Source organism: Hyla sarda, chromosome 1 (genome assembly GCF_029499605.1).
Source record: "Hyla sarda isolate aHylSar1 chromosome 1, aHylSar1.hap1, whole genome shotgun sequence".
Lineage (NCBI taxonomy): Eukaryota > Metazoa > Chordata > Amphibia > Anura > Hylidae > Hyla > Hyla sarda.
The window spans coordinates 576,148,294-576,173,772 of NC_079189.1; the positions used below are offsets into that span (position 1 = coordinate 576,148,294).

Below are 25,479 nucleotides of genomic sequence, written 5' to 3' on the forward strand. Positions count from 1 at the left end.
TATTCTGATTCCGTGGATTTACAAGGGCCCTGTGATCCCGGACTATCAGTTGATAGTAATTAAGTAATTAATAAATATTTCATATATTTTAACCAACAAGTGTGTTCCTTATCCAAAGACCTTGAGCCTCAAAAATTCTTTTTGTATAGTACTCATTAACAAAACTGTTTGACTTTCTGTCACCAGTTAATAAAAAAAATAAAAAAAAAATAAAAGATTTCTACCAGAGGACCCCTTTAAGTCTTCTCTAATCACAGTTTTTGGTGAACCCTTCTTTCCCTCCTGGTGTAAAGGACCAAGTATTCTGCTCCTGGACTTACGTAAACAGATTTAGGGATGGGGGATCCATCCATTGGCTGACAACTTATGTTCCATCTCCAAACCACAACCTTTGGGATCTCTACTCTCTCACCTTGTGAATTTAGAAGAGTTCTTTATGTGCCCTGGCCAGATACATCACACCTTGTCCATGATCTAGTCGATGCTTCAAACCTCCCAGCATCTACCTCCACCACCTTTTTTGCTGAAAGGGAAGGCAGACCTCAACCTCTCACCTTCACAAAGGATGGGAATTCTTATTCTAGCCCATAAATCCTCCATTTGCTCTTAGTACACGGAAGCTTATTACAAACTCCTTTCGTTCTGGTACAGAATACCTGCACAGCTACATGCACCGTTTCCTCAGGTTGCGGACATAAGGTACTCTCCTTCATACATTTTGGTCCTGTCCAAGTGAAGCAGGTGATCAGAGTGGTCACAGGTCTGACAATGGATTTGGGCCTGGAATTTTTCCTCCTCTAGCACTGCAAGAAATCCACTAAGGTATGTGAAAAATACATTTTACGTTTTATGGTCATGTCTGCCTTGTCGTGCATTCCGCTATCCTGGAAAAAGATGGACGCTGCTCCAATTTCATTATAGCTTACCAATATAAGTGACCTGACATACATGAAGGATCTCGCATCCTCCATCCATGAGTCTCTGGACACATTATACGCAGTATGGACTGTAGCCTATAGAGCTCTTCTTGTAGACCACCCTGGTTGATGTCTCTTTTATTTTATTCTCCTTAGTTTCTTTCTCTTTTTCCCCTTTATCTCTCTATTCTTTCACATCCTCACTTTGTTATAACTGTTTGGAAAAAAAAACCAGAAGTGATTGTGGAACAGTAATAACATGCCTCCTATGACTTACAGATTCTATAGATATTCTATAGGTTCTTCTTGGTTCACGACATTACAGCATGGTATTTTACATGTTTATTGTATGACATTCTCGGTGGACTATTCCTTTTTACTTTTGGCCATTAATAAAGAATTTGACATGACAAGCCCTTTAACGCCAGAAAAGTAGTGGAAATTCGGCTTTAAAAAAATACTCATGCGTTTTTCCATGATGCTATAAAACTATGAATCCCTAGCGTTGGATCAGTGGTGAGAAATGGAAGCGATTTGATGGCACTGGACCGAGTCACGGTGGTCGGGATTTGTGACCACTTGGTATAGTATTTCGGAAAGATCCAAACAATGCAGAAATCTGATGATCCAGCTCTAATTCAGAGCGTGCATGATTTACTGGAATATGACACAGCGTGTCTGTCAGCCGTCAGAAAGTGCCGAGTCCAATAATGATAAGAGTAAATGCTCGGAGAGAAGTAGGAAAGGACATTTTACAAGGTGACAGATGAATATCTCTGCCAGACAAATCCGATCACCTATCCAGGAATATAATTTCTCCATAAGACAAGTGTGATGGAGCCGTCCAGATACATTATTAGCTTTCATCATCCTGTCTCCGCAGTAAAAAGACGACTAAATATAGACATCCCTCAGCACATGTCTTCAGGAGCGGACAGAGTGTACTCCTCTGACACCTCAAGTGTCTACTCCATTTCATTTTCCAAAAATTAGTCATTCGCCATTTGGGCATTTAATGGAATCGGCAGCAATGACCGGACAATTATAAATAACGCATGATGGAAATGTCATCACATTTAGTGACTTTAAGATTCCATGATGACATTAAAAGAGTTGTCCGGAGGGTTTGGTTGTTTTTTTCTCCAAAATCAGCGCCCCCTGTGTCTATGGGACTGTGTTTGGAATCAATAAATAATATAAACATTATATATTGTATAAACAATATAAACAGTTCTCATTTAGTGATACAAAAAGATAATAATAAATAAATAACACCTTCCCAATGTAGCAATTTTTGGCCACAGCCTTTTTACTCATTCACGTTTTTTAAAAGCCAAAACTATCGGTTTCATTTTCCATCGACATCACCTTATGGGATGCTTGTTTATATTGGTACTGTTTAATATACATATGCTGTAGTAAGAAAAAACAAAAAGAAGAGTACAAAGAGTACAAATTCATATAGTCTAAAGGAACTTTGGAGAGTAGGAGCAAGTATGGGGGGATAGCTAAGATAGCTAAGAAGGATGCAGTGGTTGTACATACACATACAGTCATGGCCATAAATGTTGGCACCCCTGACATTTTTCTAGAAAATGAAGAATTTCTCACAGAAAAGGTTTGCAGTAACACATTTTGCTATACACATATTTATTCCCTTTGTGTGTATTGAAACTAAAACAAAAAAAAAGGCAGGACAAAAAAGCAAATTTCACATAATGTCACACCAAACTTCAAAAATGGGCTGAACAAAATTATTGGCACCCATAACTTAATATTTGGTTGCACACCCTTTGGAATAAATAACTGAAATCAGTCGCTTCCTATAACGATCAATAGGCTTCTTACACCTCTCAGCCGGAATGTTGGACCACTCTTCCTTTGCAAACTGCTCCAGGTCTCTCTTATTGGAAGGGCGCCTTTTCCCAACAACAATTTTAAGATCTCTCCACTGGTGTTCCATGGGATTTAGATCTGGACTCATTTCTGGCCACTTCAGAACTCTCCAGCGCTTTGTTGCCATCTATTTCTGGGTGCTTTTTGAGGTATGTTTGGGGTCATTGTCCTGCTGGAAGACCCAAAATCTTGGATGCAAACCCAGCTTTCTGACACTGGGCTGTACAGTGCGTCCCAAATTTTGTTGGTAATCCTCAGATTTCATGATGCCTTGCACACATTCAAGGCACCCAGTGCCAGAGGCAGCAAAACAACCCTAAAACATCATTGAACCTCCACCATATTTCACTGTAGGTACTGTGTTCTTTTTTTTGTAGGCCTCGTTCCGTTTTCGGTAAACAGTAGAATGATGTGCTTTACCAAAAAGCTCTATCTTCGTCTCATCTGTCCACAAGACGTTTTTCTGTAGGATTTTGGCTTACTCAAGTTCATTTTAGCAAAATGTAGTGGTCCTTTTTTATGTCTGTGTCAGCAGTGGGGTCCTCCTGGGTCCTCCCATAGCGTTTCATTTCATTTAAATGTAGACGGATAGTTTGCGCTGACAGTGATGCTCCCTGAACCTGCAGGACAGCTTAAATATCTTTGGAACTTGTTTGGGGATGCTTTTCCACCAGACTATCCTGCGTTGACACCTTTCATCAATTTTTCTATTCCATCTATTCCCAGGGAGATTAGCTACAGTGCCATGGGTTGCAAACTTCTTGATAATGTTGCGCTCTGTGGACGAAGGCAAATCTAGATCTCTGGAGATGGACTTGTAACCTTGAGATTGTTGATATTTTTCCACAATTTTGGTTCTCAAGTCCTCAGACAGTTCTCTTCTCCTCTTTCTGTTGTCCATGCTTAGTCTGGCACACACAGACACACAATGCAAAGACTAAGTGAACTTCTCTCCTTTTTATCTGCTTTCAGGTGTGATTTCCATATTGCCCACACCTGTTACTTGCCCCAGGTGAGTATAAAGGAGCATCACATGCTTGAAACAATCTTATTTTTCCACAATTTTGAAAGGGTGCCAATAATTTTGTCCAGCCCATTTTTGGAGTTTGGTGTGACTTTATGTCCAATTTGCTTTTTTCCTCCCTTTTTTGATTTAGTTCCAATTCTCACAAAGGGAATAAACATGTGTATAGCAAAACATGTGTTACTGCAATCCTTTTCTGTGAGAAATACTTCATTTTCTAGAAGAATTTCAGGGGTGCCAACATTTACCGCCATGACTGTAGCCCCAAAACATAGGGGCCTAGTACTATAAATAGGACAGTTATGATAGTTGTTGGTCCCTTTGATTAATTTTGCATTGGGTATGAGGAGGTTCAGGTTACACCTCTAGGCAAGTACATACTAGACAGTGCAAATTTGATGTTATGAGAATGACCCACAAGGAACAATATATGGCATATTCCTGATATTTCCAGAAATGTCTTAATATTGTCAATCATTGATAATTTTCTAGGCGGAGAAGAAATTGAGTTTAACCAGCTCTTCTTCCGAGAAGATTTCATCACTGACATGTACTTTGGAGGAAATCTTCATGGGCGGATAGCTACAGATGAATTGCACTTTGGAGAAGGAGTCCACCGTAAAGCCTTTCGGAGCAAAGTCATGTGTGGACTGTTCCCTGTTTTTAACCCTGGACATTTGTGTGTACTCAAAGTGCACAACGCCATTGCGTATGGGGCAAAAAACAACGACGAACTGGTGCAAAAGAATTACAAGCTTGCTGTGCAGGTAACATATATGTTATAGATCTCTGTTATATGTCAAAGCTGGCCTACCAAGATGCCGGGAAAATTCCCGGCCGGCCGCTCTGTGGGCCGGCAATGTCTGGAGCAGGGGCTGCCGACAAGTCACTATATCAGTCTGTCAGGAGTGCCAGGACCTGTGTACACCACAACTTCAGCATCACACACAGGACCTGAGACTGACAGGCTGATACAGTGAGCGGAGGTCGGGGGGCTACAGGGTCTGTACTGGGAGCTGTACACACAGGACACTCACTTCGGCCTCTACTCTCTGCTTTCTCTCTGCTCCTGGCCCCTCCTCCTGTCGGCATACAGTGACTGCAGCTGCTCAGGGGAAGATCTACTATACTGGGTGAGAGGAGAGGGAAACCTAATGTTATTGCTATGTAAGGGGAAGGGGTGAGAGTCCTGTTATGTGATGTGTGTGTGTGGGAGACCTGTTATGTGGGGGGGCGGGAGAGGGGAGACCTGTGATGTGGGGGGCAGGAGAGGGGAGACCTGTGATGTGGGGGGGAGCTGGAGAGGGGAGACCTGTGATGTGGGGGGCTGGAGAGGGGACACCTGTTATGTGGGGGGCGGGAGAGGGGAGACCTGTGATGTGGGGGGGGGGGCTGGAGAGGGGAGACCTGTGATGTGGGGGGCTGGAGAGAGGAGACCTGTAATGTGGGGGGCTGGAGAGGGGAGACCTGTGATGTGGGGGGCTGGAGAGGAGAGACCTGTGATGTGAGGGGCGGGAGAGAGGAGACCTGTCTTGTGGGGGGCTAGAGAGGGGAGACCTGTGATGTGGGGGGCTAGAGAGGGGAGACCTGTGATGTGGGGGGCTGGAGAGGAGAGACCTGTGATGTGAGGGGCGGGAGAGAGGAGACCTGTCTTGTGGGGGGCTGGAGAGGGGAGACCTGTGATGTGGGGGGCTGGAGAGGGGAGACCTGTGATGTGGGGGGCTGGAGAGGGGAGACCTGTGATGTGGGGGGCTGGAGAGTGGAGACCTGTGATGTGGGGGGCTGGAGAGGGGAGACTTGTGATGTGGGGGGGGGCTGGAGAGGGGAGACCTGTTATGTGGTGTGTGTGTGTGGGAGACCTGTGATGGGGGGGGCCGGAGAGGGGAGACCTGTGATGTGGGGGGCTGGAGAGGGGAGACCTGTGATGTGGGGGGCTGGAGAGGGGAGACATGTTATGTGGGGGGCTGGAGAGGGGAGACCTGTGATGTGGGGGGCTGGAGAGGGGAGATCTGGTATGTGGGGGGCTGGAGAGGGGAGACCTGTGATGTGGGGGCCTGGAGAGAGGAGACCTGGGATGTGGGGGGCTGGAAAGGGGAGACCTGTGATGTGGGGGGCTGGAAAGGGGAGACCTGTGATGTGGGGGGCGGGAGAGGGGAGACCTGTGATGTGGGGGGCTGGAGAGGGGAGACCTGTGATGTGGGGGGCTGGAGAGGGGAGACCTGTGATGTGGGGGCCTGGAGAGGGGAGACCTGTGATGTGGGGGGCTGGAGAGAGGAGACCTGTGATGTGCGGGGCTGGAGAGGGGAGACCTGTGATGTGGGGGGCTGGAGAGGGGAGACCTGTGATGTGGGGGGCTGGAGAGGGGAGACCTGTGATGTGGGGGCCTGGAGAGGGGAGACCTGTGATGTGGGGGGCTGGAGAGAGGAGACCTGTGATGTGGGGGGCTGGAGAGGGGAGATCTGTGATGTGGGGGGCTAGAGAGGGGAGACCTGTGATGTGGGGGGCTTGAGAGGGGAGACCTGTGATGTGGGGGGCTGGAGAGGGGAGACCTGTGATGTGGGGGGGGGGGGTGGAGAGGGGAGACCTGTGATGTGGGGGCTGGAGAGGGGAGACCTGTGATGTGGGGGGCTGGAGAGGGGAGACCTGTGATGTGGGGGCCTGGAGAGGGGAGACCTGTGATGTGGGGGGCTGGAGAGAAGAGACCTGTGATGTGGGGGGCTGGAGAGGGGAGACCTGTGAGACCAATTGAATGAGCAGCTGTGTAACCTCACCTAATCCAGAAGCTCTGGACACCAGGAACTGAGTTGCATGATTCTGGTGGCAGCGCAAGAGCAAAGAAGAGAGGGTTTTTATTTTCTTACTGTCTTCCCCAAGTGGATTTTACATAGCATTAAAGAAATACTATGGGAAAATGGGAAAGGATGGGAAAATTGTCCTTCATACTGCTCGCAGTAAAAAAATAAAGAGGTACATACCTTCCGTTGCTCCTCCGGTAACCCGCTCTGGCCTCCACCGCGATCCTCTTCCTGGTTGCCGGTAGTCAGTGAGTCATACCGCACTCAGCCAATCACTGGCCACAGCGAAGTCCCACCTTGGAAGTCCCTGCTGCTGGGGCCGATAACTTCACACTGCCACTCAGCATATCGCCGGCTGAGGCGGGACTTCGCTGTGGCCAGTGATTGGCTGAGTTCAGTATGACTCACCGACCCCCGGCAACCAGGAAGAGGATCGCGGCGGAGGCCGGAGCAGGTTACCGGAGGCACCGGGGGAGCAAAGGGAGGTATGTACCTCTTTATTTTCTTTTACTGCTGGCAGTATGAAGGACAATTTTCCCATCCTGGAGTACTCCTTTAATACCACATTTCTGTCATGTATGTTGCGGCTGCGCCCTTTAACTTCAGGGCACAGCCACAACATAGTTCTCTTATGGAGGCCTGGCAAAACAAATGCCGGGCTTCCCTGTCCCTTCCCTGCAGCTGTCGGCTGCCACAATGACGCAATGCTGTGGGGCTGGTATGATAATTTTTCAAGGCTGGTTTTTAGCCCCACTCAGCCCCTGGAAGCTATACCTTGACAGTTGACATTCATTTTATCCCTTTATACCTGGTAGTTAACTGAGCAGTAAGGCATACAGTGAAGGCATTATTGGTTAATGGACAGAAGCAGGGAAACCTTTTAACTGGAGTCCCTGCTCCTGTATGTACTTTCTGTGGTGCCCTACACTATCGGCACAGGTTGCCATATAAATGATGTACTGGAGCAGGGAGGAAAAAATTCTGATCATCTCTAAGGAGATTACATGAGGAGGGTGTTTGTTACAGTGTGTCACCCCAGTAGTAAGGAGATTACATGAGGAGGGGGTTTGTTACAGTGTGTCACCCCAGTAGTAAGGAGATTACATGAGGAGGGGTTTGTTACAGTATGTCACCCCAGTAGTAAAGACATTACATGAGGAGGAGGTTTGTTACAGTGTGTCACTCCAGTAGTAAAGACATTTCATGAGGAGGAGGTTTGTTACAGTGTGTCACCCCAGTAGTAAGGAGATTACATGAGGAGGAGGTTTGTTACAGTGTGCCACCCCAGTAGTAAGGAGATTACATGAGGAGGAGGTTTGTTACAGTGTGTCACCCCAGTAGTAAGGAGATTACATGAGGAGGAGGTTTGTTACAGTGTGTTACTCCAGTAGTAAAGATATTACATGAGGGGGAGGTTTGTTACAGTGTGTCACCCTAGTAGTAAGGAGATTACATGAGGAGGAGGTTTGTTACAGTGTGTCACCCCAGTAGTAAGGAGATTACATGAGGAGGAGGTTTGTTACAGTATGTCACCTTAGTAGTATGGTGATTACATGAGGAGGAGGTTTGTTACAGTGTGTCACCCCAGTAGTAAGGAGATAACATGAGGAGGAGGTTTGTTACAGTGTGTCACCCCAGTAGGAAGGTTAATCCATTAAGAGGGGGTTTGTTTCAGTGTGTCACCCCAGTAGTAAGGAGATTACATGATGAGGAGGTTTGTTACAGTGTGTCACCCCAGTAGTAAGGTGATTACATGAGGAGGTTTGTTACAGTGTGTCACCCCAGTAGTAAGGTGATTACATGAGGAGGAGGTTTGTTACAGTGTGTCACCCCAGTAGTAAGGTAGGGTGTGTCAAAGGGTGGAGCCAATGGGCAGCAAAATTTGCCTTCGCCCCAAATTCCTTGCACCAGGCCTGCCAGCAGGTGTCCCACTTCTGATGCCCCAGGAATCCCAGCAGCAAGTACCCACACATGGGCAGAACAAGTTATTTAAAGAGAGTGATGCTTTCTGTAGCCACAATGTGCCATGGCTAATCCCCCTCACACTTTGTTAGCCCCCATAGTAAGATATTGAAAGTGGATGTTTTCAGGGCCGGCGCCAGGCATAGGCAAGGCAGGTTGGTGCCTAGAGCTCCTTCTTGATGGGGGCGCAACTCCGTCCCCTTCAAGGAAGCTCTCTGGTCCTCACTCAGGTCTCGCCCGGCAGCGCTCATCTCACACAACGTGCGCAAGAAAGCCTTCTTCATATCTATCTATCTCATATCTATCTATCTCTCTCATATCTATCTACCTCATATCTATCTCATATCTATCTATTTATCTATCTATCTCATATCTATTTATCTATCTATCTCTCTCATATGTATCTACCTCATATCTATCTCATATCTATCTATTTATCTATCTATCTATCTCTCTCATATCTATCTACCTCATATCTATCTCACATCTATCTATTTATCTATCTATCTATCTCATATCTATCTATCTCATATCTATCTACCTCATATCTATCTCATATCTATCTATTTATCTATCTATCTATCCATCCATCTAATACAGTGTTTCCCAACCAGGGTACCTCCAGGTGTTGCAAAACTACAACTCCCAGCATGCCCTGACAGTCATGCTGGGAGTGGTAGGTTTGCAACATCTGGAGGTACCTTGGTTGGGAAACACTGATCTAATAACTATCCACATATCCAGGGGCATGCACCCCCTTACCCACCCCTGACCCCCTTCTGTTAACGATGGCACAGCCCTTCCACTATACACTAGCACAGCGCCAACCCCCTCCTCTGGGCCCCCCCCCCCCCCCTACTGTTAATGAGGGAGCAGCACTCCTGCTATGCAGCACCGACAATTCTCTGTACATTGTTCTGTTCTGGCGTTGTAATTTAGTCACCGTAGGGCGGTATTGTTCTGTTCCTGTGTGGCATTGTAACTCAGTCATGGTAGGCGGTGTTGTCCTTTTACGGTATGGCGATGTTATTCAGTCACAACATGGCGGTATTGTTCTGTTATAGTATGGTGTTTTATTCAGTCACAATTTGGGGGTATTGTTCTGTTATAGTATGGTGGTTTTATTCAGTCACAATATGGCGGTATTCTTCTGTTATAGTATGGTGGTTTTATTCAGTCACAATATGGCTGTATTTTTCTGTTATAGCATGGTGGTTTTATTCAGTCACAATTTGGCGGTATTGTTCTGTTATAGTATGGTGGTTTTATTCAGTCACAATTTGGCGGTATTGTTCTGTTATAGTATGGTGGTTTTATTCAGTCACAATATGGCGGTATTGTTCAGTTATAGTATGGTGGTTTCATTCAGTCACAATTTGGGGGTGTAAACTGCTCATTCAGAGATCACTTTAATAAAAAAAAACATTAAATTGTGTAACCTGGAATATGCTGACATCAATTCCAGCATATTCCCATTTCTACAATAACAAAAGGCCGATAATGAGAAAGCTCCAAATCAATCTCATGGCAAATGAGACCAGGTGGCCGCTATCATCTAACAAAGCCAAAATATATGACACTTGCTGACATACCGGTAGAGGTTCCATGTCTCAATTATATCTGTGTGGTCACTGGTAATTTTCCTGTAGATGGGTACTGCATAGCGCCATCTGCAGGGGAATTTGCACAGTGCTGTCACGGGGGGATCTTCCACTGTCCTGGGGATGTCATTTATACCCATTGGTTAAGAAGTTCGTACCACGGGGTCTACATGATTGACAGCAAGAGATCATAAAAGCACCTGGGGACAGGAAGTAATGGCGGTTGATGGGAACAGAGGACACCAGAAGATGTCATGAGGTAGTAAGACATCTCCACCCACCCCATGGGGGGGGGGGGGGGGGTACATGCCAAGATGAAGGCCCTGAGAGACTGTCCCAGGTGCTGCTGTGTGTCATGGAAATATACCTGATAACATTATAGTTAGGTATTATGTTTTTTCCTCTTTTCTTTGTTCCTATATACAATAGCTACTTTGTTACACGCAACTGGTAACAACAAGTTAACTTCTTAGATGGTAAGAATCAGAGTTAAGACGTGGATGTCATTGTGACAATTGAGATAGCGAATAGATATATTAAAGGGGTACTTCGGTGAAAACCTTTTTTCTTTTAAATCAACTGGTGGCAGAAAGCTAAACATATTTGTAAATTACTTCTATTAAAAAATCTTAATCCTCCCTGTACTTATTAGCTGCTGAATACAACAGAGGAAATTATTTTCTTTTTGGAATGCTCTCTGATGACATCACGAGCACAGATCTATCTGCTGACTTTATTACAATAATAATAACGCTTTATTTATTGTTGTCCTTAGTGGGATTTGAACCCAAAACCCCAGTACTGCAAGGCAGCAGTGCTAACCACTGAGCCACCATGCATCGTTGCTAAAAAGGACAGAGATGTCAGCAGAGAGCACTGTGCTCGTGATGTCATCAGTGTTCCAAAAAGAAAGGAATTTCCTCTGTAGCATTCAGCAGCTAATAAGTACTGGAAAGATTAAGATTTTTTTATAGAAGTAATTTACAAATATGTTTAACTTTCTGCCACCAATTGATTTAAAAGAAAAAAAATCTCCATTTCCAGATTGTAGTAGGTTTAGTATATAGATCATCCAACTTTCTTCTGCAGAGAAAGGGGACGTGGCCTATGCATATCAATGCATCAACATTAGTGCAGATTTAGCATAGTTGCTCATCCTTCACTACATTTTTTGTCATAAATAAAAATATATCCACGGAGTTCCTGCAGCTCCTGCCAAATTTAGTACCGTTAGATATACTGTGTGTATATATATATATATATATATATATATATATATATATATATATTATGCTATATCTAAAAAGTTGTTCCGTTGTGTGTGGTTAGGCAGATAGACTAGTGTTAACGTTTGTGTCACTTATATCCCCCAATAGTGTTGACGATTGCGTCACTTGCATTTCCTATATCTAAAGAGTAGGGGGGATGTCCGTTCTGTATTCATCTTGGTATAATATTCTCTAGGGGAGTGATGCCATAGATTTGATTTGCTGACCGTGTGGTGACTGATGTGTGTACAACACCGTCACTTGTAGCTACTGTAATTCTGTGGCCTCTATATAGCTACTATCTGCATAAGCTTAGTGTGCTTCTATATATGTTCTATACATTTATTATTTTACATGCTTCAAATATGTAGTCATTGTGCTTTAATATTCAGGGATTCTACAGAAACAGGGACTGTTCCCCAGGACTGGCGCATGGCAAATGTGCTGCGAATATTTAAAAAGGGGACAAAAGGTGACCCCAGAAATTACAGACCTGTTAGTTTAACCTCCTTTGTATGTAAATTGTTTGAGGATTTTCTAAGAGATGCTATTTTGGAGTATCTTGATAAAAATAAATGTATGACACCATATCAGCATGGCTTTATGAGGGATCGGTCCTGTCAAACTAACCTGATCAGCTTTTATGTGGAGGTGAGCTCCAGACTGGACCAGGGGCAATCGCTGGATGTCGTATATCTGGATTTTTCCAAAGCATTTGATACGATTCCACATAAAAGATTGGTGCATAAAATGAGAAGGATGGGGCTGGGGGAGAATGTGTGTAAGTGGGTAAGTAACTGACTCAGTGATAGGAAACAGAGGGTGGTTATTAATGGTACTTATTCTGATTGGGTGACTGTTACTAGTGGGGTACCACAGGGGTCCGTCTTGGGTCCTGTTCTATTTAATATAATTATTAATGACCTTATAGAGGGGTTGAATAGTAAAGTAGCAATCTTTGCAGATGATGCTAACTCTGTAAAGCGGTAAACACTATAGAGGACAGTGCACTGTTACAAATGGATTTGGATAGGTTGGAGGTTGGGCTGAGAAGTGGCAGATAAGGTAATGTACATGGGGGAAAAAAATCCGGGACGGGGTTATATATTAAATGGGAGAACACTTAGGATGACTGACATGGAAAAGGACTTGGGAGTCTTATTTAACAGTAAATTTAGCTGTAGTGACCAGTGTCGGGCAGCTGCTGCCAAGGCAAATAAAATCATGGGGTGCATCAATAGGGGCATAGATGCCAACGACAAGGAAATAATTCTACCACTGTACAAATCACTAGTCAGACCACACACAGAATACTGTGTACAGTACTGGGCACCAGTGTACAAGAAAGATATAGTGGAGCTGGAGAGGGTTCAAAGATGGGCAACCAGAGTAATATGGGGAATGGGAGGAATACAGTACCCAGAAAGATTATCAGAATTAGGGTTATTTAGTTTAAAAAAAAAAGAAGAATTAGGGGCGACCTAATAACTATGTATAAATATATCAGGGGACAGTACAGAGATCTCTCCATAATCTATTTATACCCAGGGCTGTATCTATAACAAGGGGGCATCCGCTACGTCTATAGCAAAGAAGGTTTCTACACCAGCACAGACAGGGGTTCTTTACTGTTAGAGCAGTGAGACTGTGGAATTCTCTCCTGGAGGAGGTGGTCATGGTGAACTCTGTAAAGAGTTCAAAAGAGGTCTGGATGCATTTTTGGAGAGTAAGAACATCGCTGGTTATGTATATTAGATTTATAGAGACAGAACATTGATCCAGGGATTTATTCTGATGCCATATTTGGAGTCAGGAAGTAATTTTTACCTCTAGTATGAGGGTTTTTTGCCTTCCCCTGGATCAACTCAATAGGGACTCATTAGGGATATACCGTATATACTCGAGTATAAGCCGACCCGAGTATAAGCCGAGACCCCTAATTTCAACCCAAAATCCCAGGAAAAGTTATTGACTCGAGTATAAGCCTAGGGTGGGAAATACCTCATCCCCCCTGTCATCATCCAGACCCGTCATTAACATCCTCATCATCCCCTTCTCATCATCCCACACATCCCCCCTTCATCATCCCCTTGTCATCATCCCACACATCCCCTTATCATCCCACACATCCCCCCTTCATCATCCCCTTGTCATCATCCCACACATCCCCTTATCATCCCACACATCCCCCCTTCATCATCCCCTTGTCATCATCCCACACATCCCCCCTTCATCATCCCCTTGTCATCATCCCACACATCCCCTTATCCCACACATCCCCCCTTCATCATCCCCTTGTCATCATCCCACACATCCCCTTATCCCACACATCCCCCCTTCATCATCCCCTTGTCATCATCCCACACATCCCCCCTTCATCATCCCCTTGTCATCATCCCACACATCCCCCCTTCATCATCCCCTTGTCATCATCCCACACATCCCCTTATCCCACACATCCCCCCTTCATCATCCCCTTGTCATCATCCCACACATCCCCCCTTCATCATCCCCTTGTCATCATCCCACACATCCCCCCTTCATCATCCCCTTGTCATCATCCCACACATCCCCTTATCCCACACATCCCCCCTTCATCATCCCCTTGTCATCATCCCACACATCCCCTTATCCCACACATCCCCCCTTCATCATCCCCTTGTCATCATCCCACACATCCCCCCTTCATCATCCCCTTGTCATCATCCCACACATCCCCTTATCATCCCACACATCCCCCCTTCATCATCCCCTTGTAATCATCCCACACCCCCCCCTTCATCATCCCCACCCCCCTTCATCATCCCCACACCCCCCCCCCTTCATCATCCTCTTCTCATCATTCGCCCTCAGTGGTCTTCAACCTGCGGACCTCCAGAGGTTTCAAAACTACAACTCCCAGCAAGCCCGGGCAGCCATCGGCTGTCCGGGCTTGCTGGGAGTTGTAGTTTTGAAACCTCCGGAGGTCCGCAGGTTGAAGACCACTGCGGCCTTCAACATGCAGACCTCCAGAGGTTTCAAAACTACAACTCCCAGCAAGCCCGGGCAGCCATCGGCTGTCCGGGCTTGCTGGGAGTTGTAGTTTTGAAACCTCCGGAGGTCCGCAGGTTGAAGACCACTGCGGCCTTCAACATCATCCAGCCCCCTCTCACCCCCTTTAGTTCTGAGTACTCACCTCCGCTCGGCGCTGGTCCGGTCCTGCAGGGCTGTCCGGTAAGGAGGTGGTCCGGTGAGGAGGTGGTCCGGGCTGCTATCTTCACCGGGGGCGCCTCTTCTCCGCGCTTCCGGCCCGGAATAGAGCCGTTGCCTTGACAACGACGTATCTGCGTCGTTGTCAAGGCAACGTGACTATTCTGAGGCCGGGCCCGAAGCGCTTAGAAGAGGCCTCCCCGGGGAAGATAGCAGCCCGGACCATCTCCTCACCGGACCACCTCCTTACCGGACAGCCCTGCAGGACCGGACCAGCGCCGAGCGGAGGTGAGTACTCAGAACTAAAGGGGGTGAGAGGGGGCTGGATGATGTTGAAGGCCGCAGTGGTCTTCAACCTGCGGACCTCCGGAGGTTTCAAAACTACAACTCCCAGCAAGCCCGGACAGCCGATGGCTGCCCGGGCTTGCTGGGAGTTGTAGTTTTGAAACCTCTGGAGGTCCGCAGGTTGAAGACCACTGCGGGTGGGGGAGTTCACTCGAGTATAAGCCGAGGGGGGTGTTTTCAGCACGAAAAATCGTGCTGAAAAACTCGGCTTATACTCGAGTATATACGGTAGGTTGAACGTGATGGACTCTGATCTTTTTTCAACCTTATGAACTATGTTACTATGTTATATATTAAATAACATTTAAATAATGTTCTATATATGTGTCATATTGATTTATGATACATATATGTATAACCTTTGTGATTATATACTCATTTTGTTTATTACTCATAACCAATAAATCTGCATAAGTTAATAATACCTGTGTATTTCATGATATTGAAAATTGTCAAATTGAGTTTTTGCCTAGGGCGGCAAAAATCCTTGCACCAGCCCTGGATGTTTTAACGCAGACACAGAGGATAGAACCCCTAAGAAATTTCTACACACTGTTTAATGTGAAAGTCCCAATTCTGGCTAAGGGCTGGATCACGTTTTCTCCCATACTGGAGCACATACAGCAGGGGGGAGCTAAAACCTCGCGCTCCCGTATGCCTTTCCATGCGCTCCCATATGTAATTCATTTCAATGAGCCGGCCGGAGTGAAACGTTTGGTCCGGTCGGCTCATTTTTGCACCGTATGCACTTTTTCCCCAGACCTAAAACTGTGGTCAATCACGGTTTTAGGTCCAGTTTTAAAAGCGCATACCACACAAAAATGAGCCGACCGAACGTTTCACTCTGGCCGGCTTATTGAAATGAATTACATATGGGAGCGCATGGAAAGGCATACGGGAGCGCGAGGTTTTAGCTCTCCCCAGCCTAAGACTGTCCGTGCATGCTGGAAGTTGTAGTTTTACAACAGCTGGAGGCACCCTTGTTGGGAAACACTGGTCTAATATCTTTACATGTGTGTAGCTAGGTTATATTTCTAAGGCTAAGCTTAGATTGCCTATTATTAATGGCAATGGGGCACCAAAATTTGGCCAAAATTTTTAACACTTTCAAAACATAGAAAATTCCCTTTTCAATAATTTCATATGCCCCTGATGTGTACTGTGTGTAGATTGTGCTCCCCCCATTAGCGTCTTATAGATGAATCTATATATTTATAATCATTTATTAATTGCCATATGCTACTTTACAGGAATGTTATGTACAAAATACCGCCCGCGAATATGCCAAGATTTACGCAGCAGAAGCTGAACAGCTGGAGGCGTTTGGGAAAGTTCCAGAGTAAGTGATACCCTAATCCTGACTATAATGACAGCGTGCTTGGCTATGTACTGAGTTTTCCCGAGCGCTGCCCAGTACCAAAATAACAATAAGGCCTAGTGGCTTCCAAATGAAGAGCTGACATGTGCAATTCTGCACATTCCTCTAGAATGGCATTTGTCTCTGGACATCTTTAGTTTGAAGAATGAGGGGGTCCCCTCAATATCCTCTGTAATGGTGAATGGCAAGAACACCATCCAGTTAAAGGGGTACTCCAGAGAAGTACATATTAAAAATAAGCACCTGACTGATATGCATGGCTCTTGTTGCCCCTGTCGTCCTCTCTGGCTGCTTCATATTCTTTGCCATCATTTCCGCCACCTTCAGCATAAATACTACATTTCCCGGCAGCCATTGCAGCTCTGCTCTCACACATCTCTTTCTCTCTCTCTCTCTGTGATCAGTCCCCACCTCCTGCTCCATGAGGAGAGAGATTCAGTGTGTGATTGACTGAGGCTGCACATACCTTCCAGCTCTAAGCACTAGAGGATGCATGACTAATCAGTGCAGGGCAAAAATCACATGGTCTCTGTCTCTCAGGAGGGTGAAGGCTGCTTTCACTGGTTGCTTGAATTAGGGGCTGTGACATTGTAGTCCCCCATTGGGTTATCTTGCTTATTTTTGCATGTTCTATTGGGATTAACCACAAATATAGACTAGAGAAGTCAATAGGAACCTGTTTAGGCTGCTATGACTTGTAAAGATACATTGTAATGTCTGTGATCTTAGTCCATCATTCTAGGCACCAAGGACCCTAACCCCAATTTTGATGGTCCCTAGTTAATATCAGGCTGTCCAACATGCTCTTTGATGTGTTTATTTTGGATAGCAGCACAGATAATGTGTATTTATGCAGTAAGTACTACCAATACTAGATGAATAAAAGTGATTGGGGATCTGTGATGATGCTTATAGGTGTGGTGACCACTGGTGTAAAGTGTACTGGCGGTGGTTGCATTGCACCACCATAAAGGCATGTTAAAATTTATTAAGGTCAACATAACACATACATAATGAAAGATGATGATACAGTAAAACAGAATGCAAAACAATACAGCAGTGAGCAGTGAGATCCAGAACAGACATTTAGTGAATCACCTGAGGCAGCATTTACCTGACAGGGCCATATTCTTTACTGGGACACCACATATGCATCTCTATCCCCACAGCAAACCGTGTGGCTAGGCATGGTATAGCAGCTGAAAAGTATCAATTACTTTATTGCTGTTGCTCCTCAAGCAATGCTCAATATTTCCCAATGTTCTCAGTTGGCTCTTCAAGCATTGGAATATTTTATGTTTCTTAGAAGCTTTGTTATTAATATGAGCTTTTCTGCTTTGCTTCTGCATAAGACAGAGTAATTTTGTGCAAATGAAATACTTACCAGTTTTATAAATAACTCAACACACCAGGGGCAAATTCTTATTTGCATGTTTTTTCCTTCGAATTTTCACTGTTCTAAAGCATTTGATCTAGGCTGAATATTCACATAAAAAGCAATTAAATGTGTCAGAACTTTAATTTGCATAAAAATATGTAATTACCTTTTATTGTTTAGAGTTAGTTTACCTGAACAGACACTTGGAATATAGTTCATGAAATCACAACACTTTTCTCATGTTGTTTTCTCATGTCCCAGCCACATTTTCTACATTCAAATTTTTTTAATTACCGTATATACTCGAGTATAAGCCGACCCGAATATAAGCCGAGGCCCCTAATTTCACCCCAAAAACCCAGGAAAAGTTATTGACTCGACTATAAGCCTAGGGTGGGAAATACATCATCCCCCCATGTCATCATCCAGACCCCCGTCATCATCCCCCCCCCTGCATCATCACCGCCTGTCAATCCCTTCATCAGTGGTCTTCAACCTGTGGACCTCCAGATGCTGCAAAACTACAACTCCCAGCATGCCCAGACAGCCAGCGGCTGTCCGGGCATGCTGGGAGTTGTAGTTTCGAAACCTCTGGAGGTCCGCAGGTTGAAAACCACTGATGAAGGGATTGACAGGCGGTGATGATGAAGGGGGGGGATCATTCAGACACCCCATTTAGTTTTCGACTCACCTCCCCTCGATGGGAAGGAAGGGTGAGCAGGTCCGGGCCATCTATGCTGCAGGGACCGTCCGGTGGGGAGGGTTAGTCGTTCCGGGCTGTCCATTTTCGCCGGGGGGCCCTCTTCTCCGCGTTTCAGGCCCGGCCCCGGACTAGTGATGTTGCCTTGACGACGGCGCACAGGGAACTTCATGCGCATCCTTGTGCGTCATCGTCAAGGCAACGTCAATAGTCTGGAGCGCGGAGAAGAGGGCCCCCCCCCCCGGTGAAAATGGACAGCACGGAACGACTAACCCTCTTCACCGGACGGTCCCTGCAGCATAGATGGCCCGGAACAGCTCACCCTTCCTTCCCACCGAGGGGAGGCGAGTCGAAAACTAAAGGGGGTGTCTGGATGATGACGAAGGCCGCAGTGGTCTTCAACCTGCGGACTTCCAGAGGTTTCAAAACTACAACTCCCAGCATGGCTGTCCGGGCATGCTGGGAGTTGTAGTTTTGCAACATCTGGAGGTCCACAGGTTGAAGACCACTGAGAAGGGATTGACAGGCGAAGAGTTCACTCAAGTATAAGCCGAGGGGGGCGTTTTCAGCACGAAAAATCATGCTGAAAAACTCAGCTTATACTCGAGTATATACGGTATATAAACTCCAGTGCCCCAAATGCAAAGATGCTGTTTACTCTGTAAAGATCCAAAGCCCAACAGACAATAATAACCACTGCTGTACACTACTTGATTCGCAGCAGTAGTTGTATAGACCAATACCCCTTTATGATATCGGTCATAGCTCTGCAGGAATTGGCTACAGCTTCCAGTTATAGGAATTACCATCAGCAATGTTTTTCCGACCTTGTAGTGTCCCTGTGTCACAACTAGCAGAATTACATTTTGTGGTGTACGGTACCTGTGAACAGGCTGGTGCCACAGCTATGTCTTAAACGTGAGTTTTTTATTTATTTTTTAAAGGGGTTATCCAGGAAAAAAATGTTTTATTATATATCAACTGGCTCCAGAAAGTTAAACAGATTTCTAAATTACTTCTATTAAAAAAAATCTTAATCCTTTCAGTACTTATGAGCTTCTGAAGTGGAGTTGTTCTTTTCTGTCTGAGAACTCTATGATGACACATGTCAAGGGAACCATTCAGTTTAGAAGCAAATCCCCATAGCAAACCTCTTCTACTCTGTGCAGTTCCCGAGACAAGCAGAGATGTCAGCAGAGAGCACTGTTGCCAGACAGAAAACAACAACTCAACTTCAACAGCTGATAATTATTGAAAGGATTAAAAAAATTTAATCAAAGTAATTTACAAATCTGTTTAACTTTCTGGAGCCAGTTGATATATAAAAAAAAGTTTTTTCCTGGACAACCCCTTTAAGCATCCCTCGTTCCTCGAGGGCTGAGATTAGGGTAGAATAGAAATTCTTAGCAGGTCACAGGATAGCAGCTATGTGTGGAAATTTATTAAAAAAAACTACTTGTCCACGTAGATCCACTTGTCCGGGCCAATTTTCGCTTTTACACTATCGTTTTTCCTCCTCGCCCTATAATAGGCATAACTACCTACTATAATAATGCCTTTTAATATTTCCATAACATATGCTCCGAAACAAAAACAAAAATATCGGTGAAGTGAAATTGAAATAGTAACAGAAAATTTAGCAAATTTAGTGGTTTTCTTTTCTACGCTCTCCGTTTTTTGTATCGGTACCATTTTGGTATTGATCTGACTTTTTAGGGTCTATTCACACGCACAGTATTCTGTGCAGATTTGATGCACAGGATTTTCTGCTGCAGATTTCAATGTAAACTGAATGACTTGAAATCCTGTGCATCAAATCTGCGCAGAATACTGTACGTGTGAATAGACCCTTATTCGCTTTTTATTCACGTTATTTACCGTACGGGATACATGATGTTATATTTTAATAGTTCGTATAGGTATGCACACAGCGATACCAAATATGTTTATTTTCATTATGTTTACATGGTTTTATATAGGAAAAGGGGGTGATTTGAACTTTTAAGATTGAAAGGGTTAATGTGTGTCTTAAAATTTCATTAAAACATTACATTTTTTTTTATTTTTTACACTTTATTAGTCCCTTAGGGGACTTTTGGGAGGAATCATTAGATTCCTCATGCAGATCAATGGAGGTCCATAGAACGACATTGATCTGTGAGCTCTGTGATCAATTGATAGAGCCTAGTCCAGCCAGGCTTTATCAATGACAGAGCCACAGACACCAGGGAACAGAGGTAAGCCCTCTACAGCCGCATATTGGCTATTAGCGACGGCTCACAGCTGGGTGCTGCAGAGTATGGAGCAGGCACAAGTCCGGAACCCCGCTCCATACACTCCTCTGAGCGCCGCCGTGCTTGTCGGGGGCTTTCAGGTCCGGCCCTACCAAAGCAGGGCTAAGGGACTGAAAATTCACCTGCCTGGCATCGGGCGATAGGAATTTCACATCCCTGTAGCTTGTAATAAAGGCAGTGGAAGCACCCTGGTTTGGAAACAATGCACTAGGGAATCTGAAGGACTATTTTGCTGAAGGCTCCTTTAAAGTTTACCTGTCAGATTCCACGAAAAAAAAATTTGTTAATCAGTTACCTAATCCTGACCATGTACATCAAACTTTTTTGTCTCTATCACCTATATTTATTATAAAAATCCCTCTTTTCATTAGCTCACAGAGTTAGAAATTCTATTAGGGGAAGGGGGTGTCCCTCCTTGTGGTGGTGGCAGGTGATTGGTGTGTGGTGGGAGTGGGCGTGTCTCCCCCTTGTGGTGAGAGCTGATTGGTGTGTGATAGGAGGGGGCGTGTCCCTCCCTTGTGGTGGTGAGAGGTGATTGGTGTGTGATAGGAGGGGGCATGTCCCTCTTTATGGTGGTGGGAGGTGATTGGTGTGTGGTGGGAGGGGGTGTGTCCCTCTTTATGGTGGTGGGAGGTGATTGGTGTGTGGTGGGAGGGGGAGTATCCCTCCTTGTGGTGGTGAGAGGTGATTGGTGTGTGGTGGGAGGGGGCGTATCCCTCCCTTGTGGTGATGGGAGGTGATTGGTGTGTGCTGGAAGGGGGAGTATCCCTCCTTGTGGTGGTGGGAGGTGATTGGTGTGTGGTGGGAGGGGGCGTGTCCCTCTTTATGGTGGTGGGAGGTGATTGGTGTGTGGTGGGAGGGGGAGTATCCCTCCTTGTGGTGGTGAGAGGTGATTGGTGTGTGGTGGGAGGGGGCGTGTCCCTCCCTTGTGGTGGTGGGAGGTGATTAGTATGTCTGCTCATGTAGCCTTGTTCATGAGTTATCTCTTGTCCATGACTCCATGGACAAGCTGATGCTGCTGCAGGACTGGATAGTGTCCCAGTAGGTACAAAAGGTCCTTAATTTTCATCAGTAACAACACATTGAAAAGGATTTGACAGAGCCCATTTAATATTGCAGTCTTTATATACAGTAGCCCTGTTTTCATTCCCTGTTTTTCCGGACTGTCTGTAGTAGAAGGAGTTGTTTTGTTTTTTGTGTTTTTTTGCCAAGGGATCACGAAAGATTTGCTGTTCTTAGATGTCAGATGTGAAAAGGTTGGTTGAAACTCAGTCTGTGTGTGACTGGCCTGTGGGATATGCAGCTGCGCCCGTCTGTCAGACACATGAAGCTACTTGAAATTGCAGCGAAGCGTCGGAACGCATTTCTGACATTTCAGTGAGTGATCTGGAGGACGGGGGCCATGAAATCCTTCTATATCTGGGGAATCTGTTCACTGACACATGGAGAATTTTATATATCTGAAAAAAGAAACAGAAAATGACTGGAGTTGTCTGTATTCAAAGAGACAATTATGTAATATGTCATAATGTGTAACATGGAGCACATTGTAACCACCATATTTTTTTGTGTATATTTACCATGTGATCATGGGGGCCCCATTGTCCAGTTGGATGAGGACCATCGGTGGAAGCCTTTTTCAGGTCTCTCATGAGATGTTTCATTGGGTTCAGGGTTCTGGCTGGGCCACTCCAGGACATTCATAGAGTTGTCCCTAAGTCGCTCCTGTGTTGTCCTGGCTGTATGCTTAGGGGCAATAAATGTCAGATCCAAAAACGTTTTATATGTTGTTACTGTTGATAATTACCTTTTGTAATATGGTTGTTTTTTTTAAACTGTAATAAAGAAAATGGCACCTGAAAATGCCACCACTATGGGTCCCCATACCTACTGTGACACTTACCAGTCCTGCAGCAGCATCAGGCTTGTCCATGAGTCATGGACAATAGATGACTCATGGACAAGGCTGCTTGAACAGACGCACCAATCCCCTTTCACCACAACAAGGGAGGGACACGCCCCCTCCACCACACACCAATCACCTCCCACCACCACAAGGGAGGGACACACCCCCTCCACCACACACCAATCACCTCCCACCACCACAAGGGAGGGACAAGCCCCCTCCCACCACACACCAATCACCTCCCACCACCACAAGGGAGGGACACGCCCCCTCTGACCACACACCAATCACCTCCCACCACCACAAGGGAGGACACGCCCCCTTCCCCTGAGAGGATTTCTAACACTGATCTAAGGAAAAGAGGGATTATTATAATGATCCCTACTTATATAGGTTGGACATTGTCGTACTTCTGGAAAAAATCATAACTACATGCAGGAAAATTTATACGTTTAAAAATGTCCTCTTCTGACCCCTATAACTTTTTTATTTTTCCACGTACAGGGCGGTATGAGGGCTCATTTTTTGCGCCGTGATCTCAAGTTTTTATCAGTACGATTGTTTTGATTGGACTTTTTGATCACTTTTTATTCATTTTTTAATGGTATAAAAAGTGACCAAAAAGACGTTTTTTGGACTTTGGAATTTTTTTGCGCGTACGCCATTGACCGTGCGGTTTAATTAATGATATCTTTTTATAGTTCGGACATTTACACACGTGGCGATACCACATATGTTTATTTTATTTTTTATTTACACTGTTTTATTCTTTGACCGCCGCGTCTGAAGGGTTAATACAGGGCATCACCGCGATCGATGATGTCCTGTATTAGCCGCCGGTCCGGCCGTTGATAGCCACCGGGACCGACCCGATATGATGCGGGGGCACCGCGTGACCCCGCGGCATATTGCGGGAGCCGGCGGAGGACGTAAATATACGTCCTGCGTCGTTAAGGGGTTAAAGGGGTATTCCAGAAAAAACTTTTTTTTTTTACATCAACTGGCTCCAGAAAGTTAAACAGATTTATAAATTATTTCTATAAAAAAATCTTAATCCTTTCAATAATTATCAGCTGCTGAAGTTTAGATTTCTGTCTGGAAACAGTGCTCTCTGCTGACATCTCTGCTTGTCTCGGAAACTGCACAGAGTAGAAGAGGTTTGCTATGGGGATTTGCTTCTAAACTGGGCTGTTCCCGAGACACGTGTCATCAGAGAGCACTTAGACAGAAAATAACAACTCAACTTCAGCGGCTCACAAGTAGTGAAAGGATTAAGATTTTTTAATAGAAGTAATTTACAAATCTGTTTAACTGTCTGGAGCCAGTTGATATATATAAAAAAAAGTTTTTTCCTGGATAACCCCTTTATAATCTTCTTCTCATCTTTGTCCAGTGTCGGCAAGTCAAGCAGTACAAGTCTGTGGAGGAGGGAGCTCTGCCCACCAGCTGTGGGAGAACTGTAAATTTTAGGGAAGCCTGCAGAGCAGAAATCTGCTTAAAATGCCAAATACAGGTTATATATAGTGTTGAGCGGCATAGGCCATATTCGAATTCGCGAATATTCGCGAATATATGGACGAATATTCGTCATATATTCGTGAATATTCGCATATTCATAATATTCTCGATTTATTTTCCCGTATGTGAAAATTAACATATGCGAAAATTAGCATAAACAAAATCAGCATAAGCAAAAATTTGCACGCCAGTCTCACACAGTAGTATTAGAGCCTTCTTTACACCTCACAAGCTGGAAGCAGAGAGGGATGATCACTGTGATGTGTACTGTGAAAAAGAAAAAAAAAAAAACGAATATTCGTAATTACGAATATATAGCGCTATATTCGCGAATATTCGCAAATTCGCGAATATGCGATATGCGCGAATAAAATTCGTATTGCGAATATTCGCGAGCAACACTAGTTATATAATGGCTACTGCTTCTCATGTACACACACAGGGGCGCTTATCCATTAAAGGGTACCTCTCATCAAATAAACTTTTGATATATTTTAGATTAATGAATGTTGAATAACTTTCCAATAGCATGTTAATGAAAAATATGCTTCTTTCTATTGTATTTTTCCCGATCAGTCCTGTCAGCAAGCATTTCTGACTCATGCTGGAGTCCTAAACACTCAGAGCTGCCAGCCTGCTTTGTTCACAGCCAAACAGGCTGTGAACAAAGCAGGCTGGCAGCTCTGAATGTTCTCCTTTGTGAACAAAGCAGACTGGCAGCTCGTAGTGTTTAGGACTCCAGCATGAGTCTGAAATGCTTGCTGCCAGCACTGGTAGGGAGACCCCTAGTGGTCATTTCTTCAAAGTGGAAAATTAAATAGAAAGAAGCATATTTTTTAATTTAATAACATTGTGAAGTTATTCTGCATACATTAATCTATAAAATATCAAAAGTTTTTTTGATGAGAGGTACCCTTTAAAGAAACAATGATAAAGTGGAATCTTCTGGATTTTGTTGTTGTTCACCTAACTTTTAGACCTTCTAAGGACCAGATTTCTTTTTATTATGTACTGATACTGATGTAATGCCATAAAAGCATAAAATTCAACAAATTTTTTTTTTCAAACACCATCAAATGCTATGAGCAATAAGAGTCAACCAGAAGACCCCCAACCAGCGTTTTCTCAGAAGGTAGCGTCCAGCTGTTGCAAAACTACAACTCCCAGCATGCCCGGACAGCCGTTGGCTGTCCGGACATGCTGGGAGATGTAGTTTTGCAACAGCTGGGGGCACATTGGTTGGTGAACGCTGGTTTAGACAATGCACCTTTTCCTTCCATCTCCACTTTTGTGTTATCCCGGAGGGCA

The 25,479-nt window shown here is 44.9% G+C and overlaps 1 protein-coding gene across 7 annotated transcripts in view; it reads left to right on the forward strand.

Moving 5' to 3' along the window:
- Nucleotides 1-25,479, forward strand: part of ALPK2 (alpha kinase 2) — a 281,066-nt gene that overhangs the window by 225,783 nt on the left and 29,804 nt on the right. For all 7 annotated transcript variants that reach the window (XR_008848519.1, XM_056544329.1, XM_056544340.1 and 4 more), the window contains 2 exons: nucleotides 4,330-4,604; nucleotides 16,248-16,336. Coding sequence is in view for 6 of the 7 variants with exons in the window: in XM_056544329.1 (XP_056400304.1) it covers nucleotides 4,330-4,604; nucleotides 16,248-16,336 (364 nt within the window). In the remaining variant the exon portion in view is untranslated. The remainder of the gene's footprint in view (nucleotides 1-4,329; nucleotides 4,605-16,247; nucleotides 16,337-25,479) is intronic.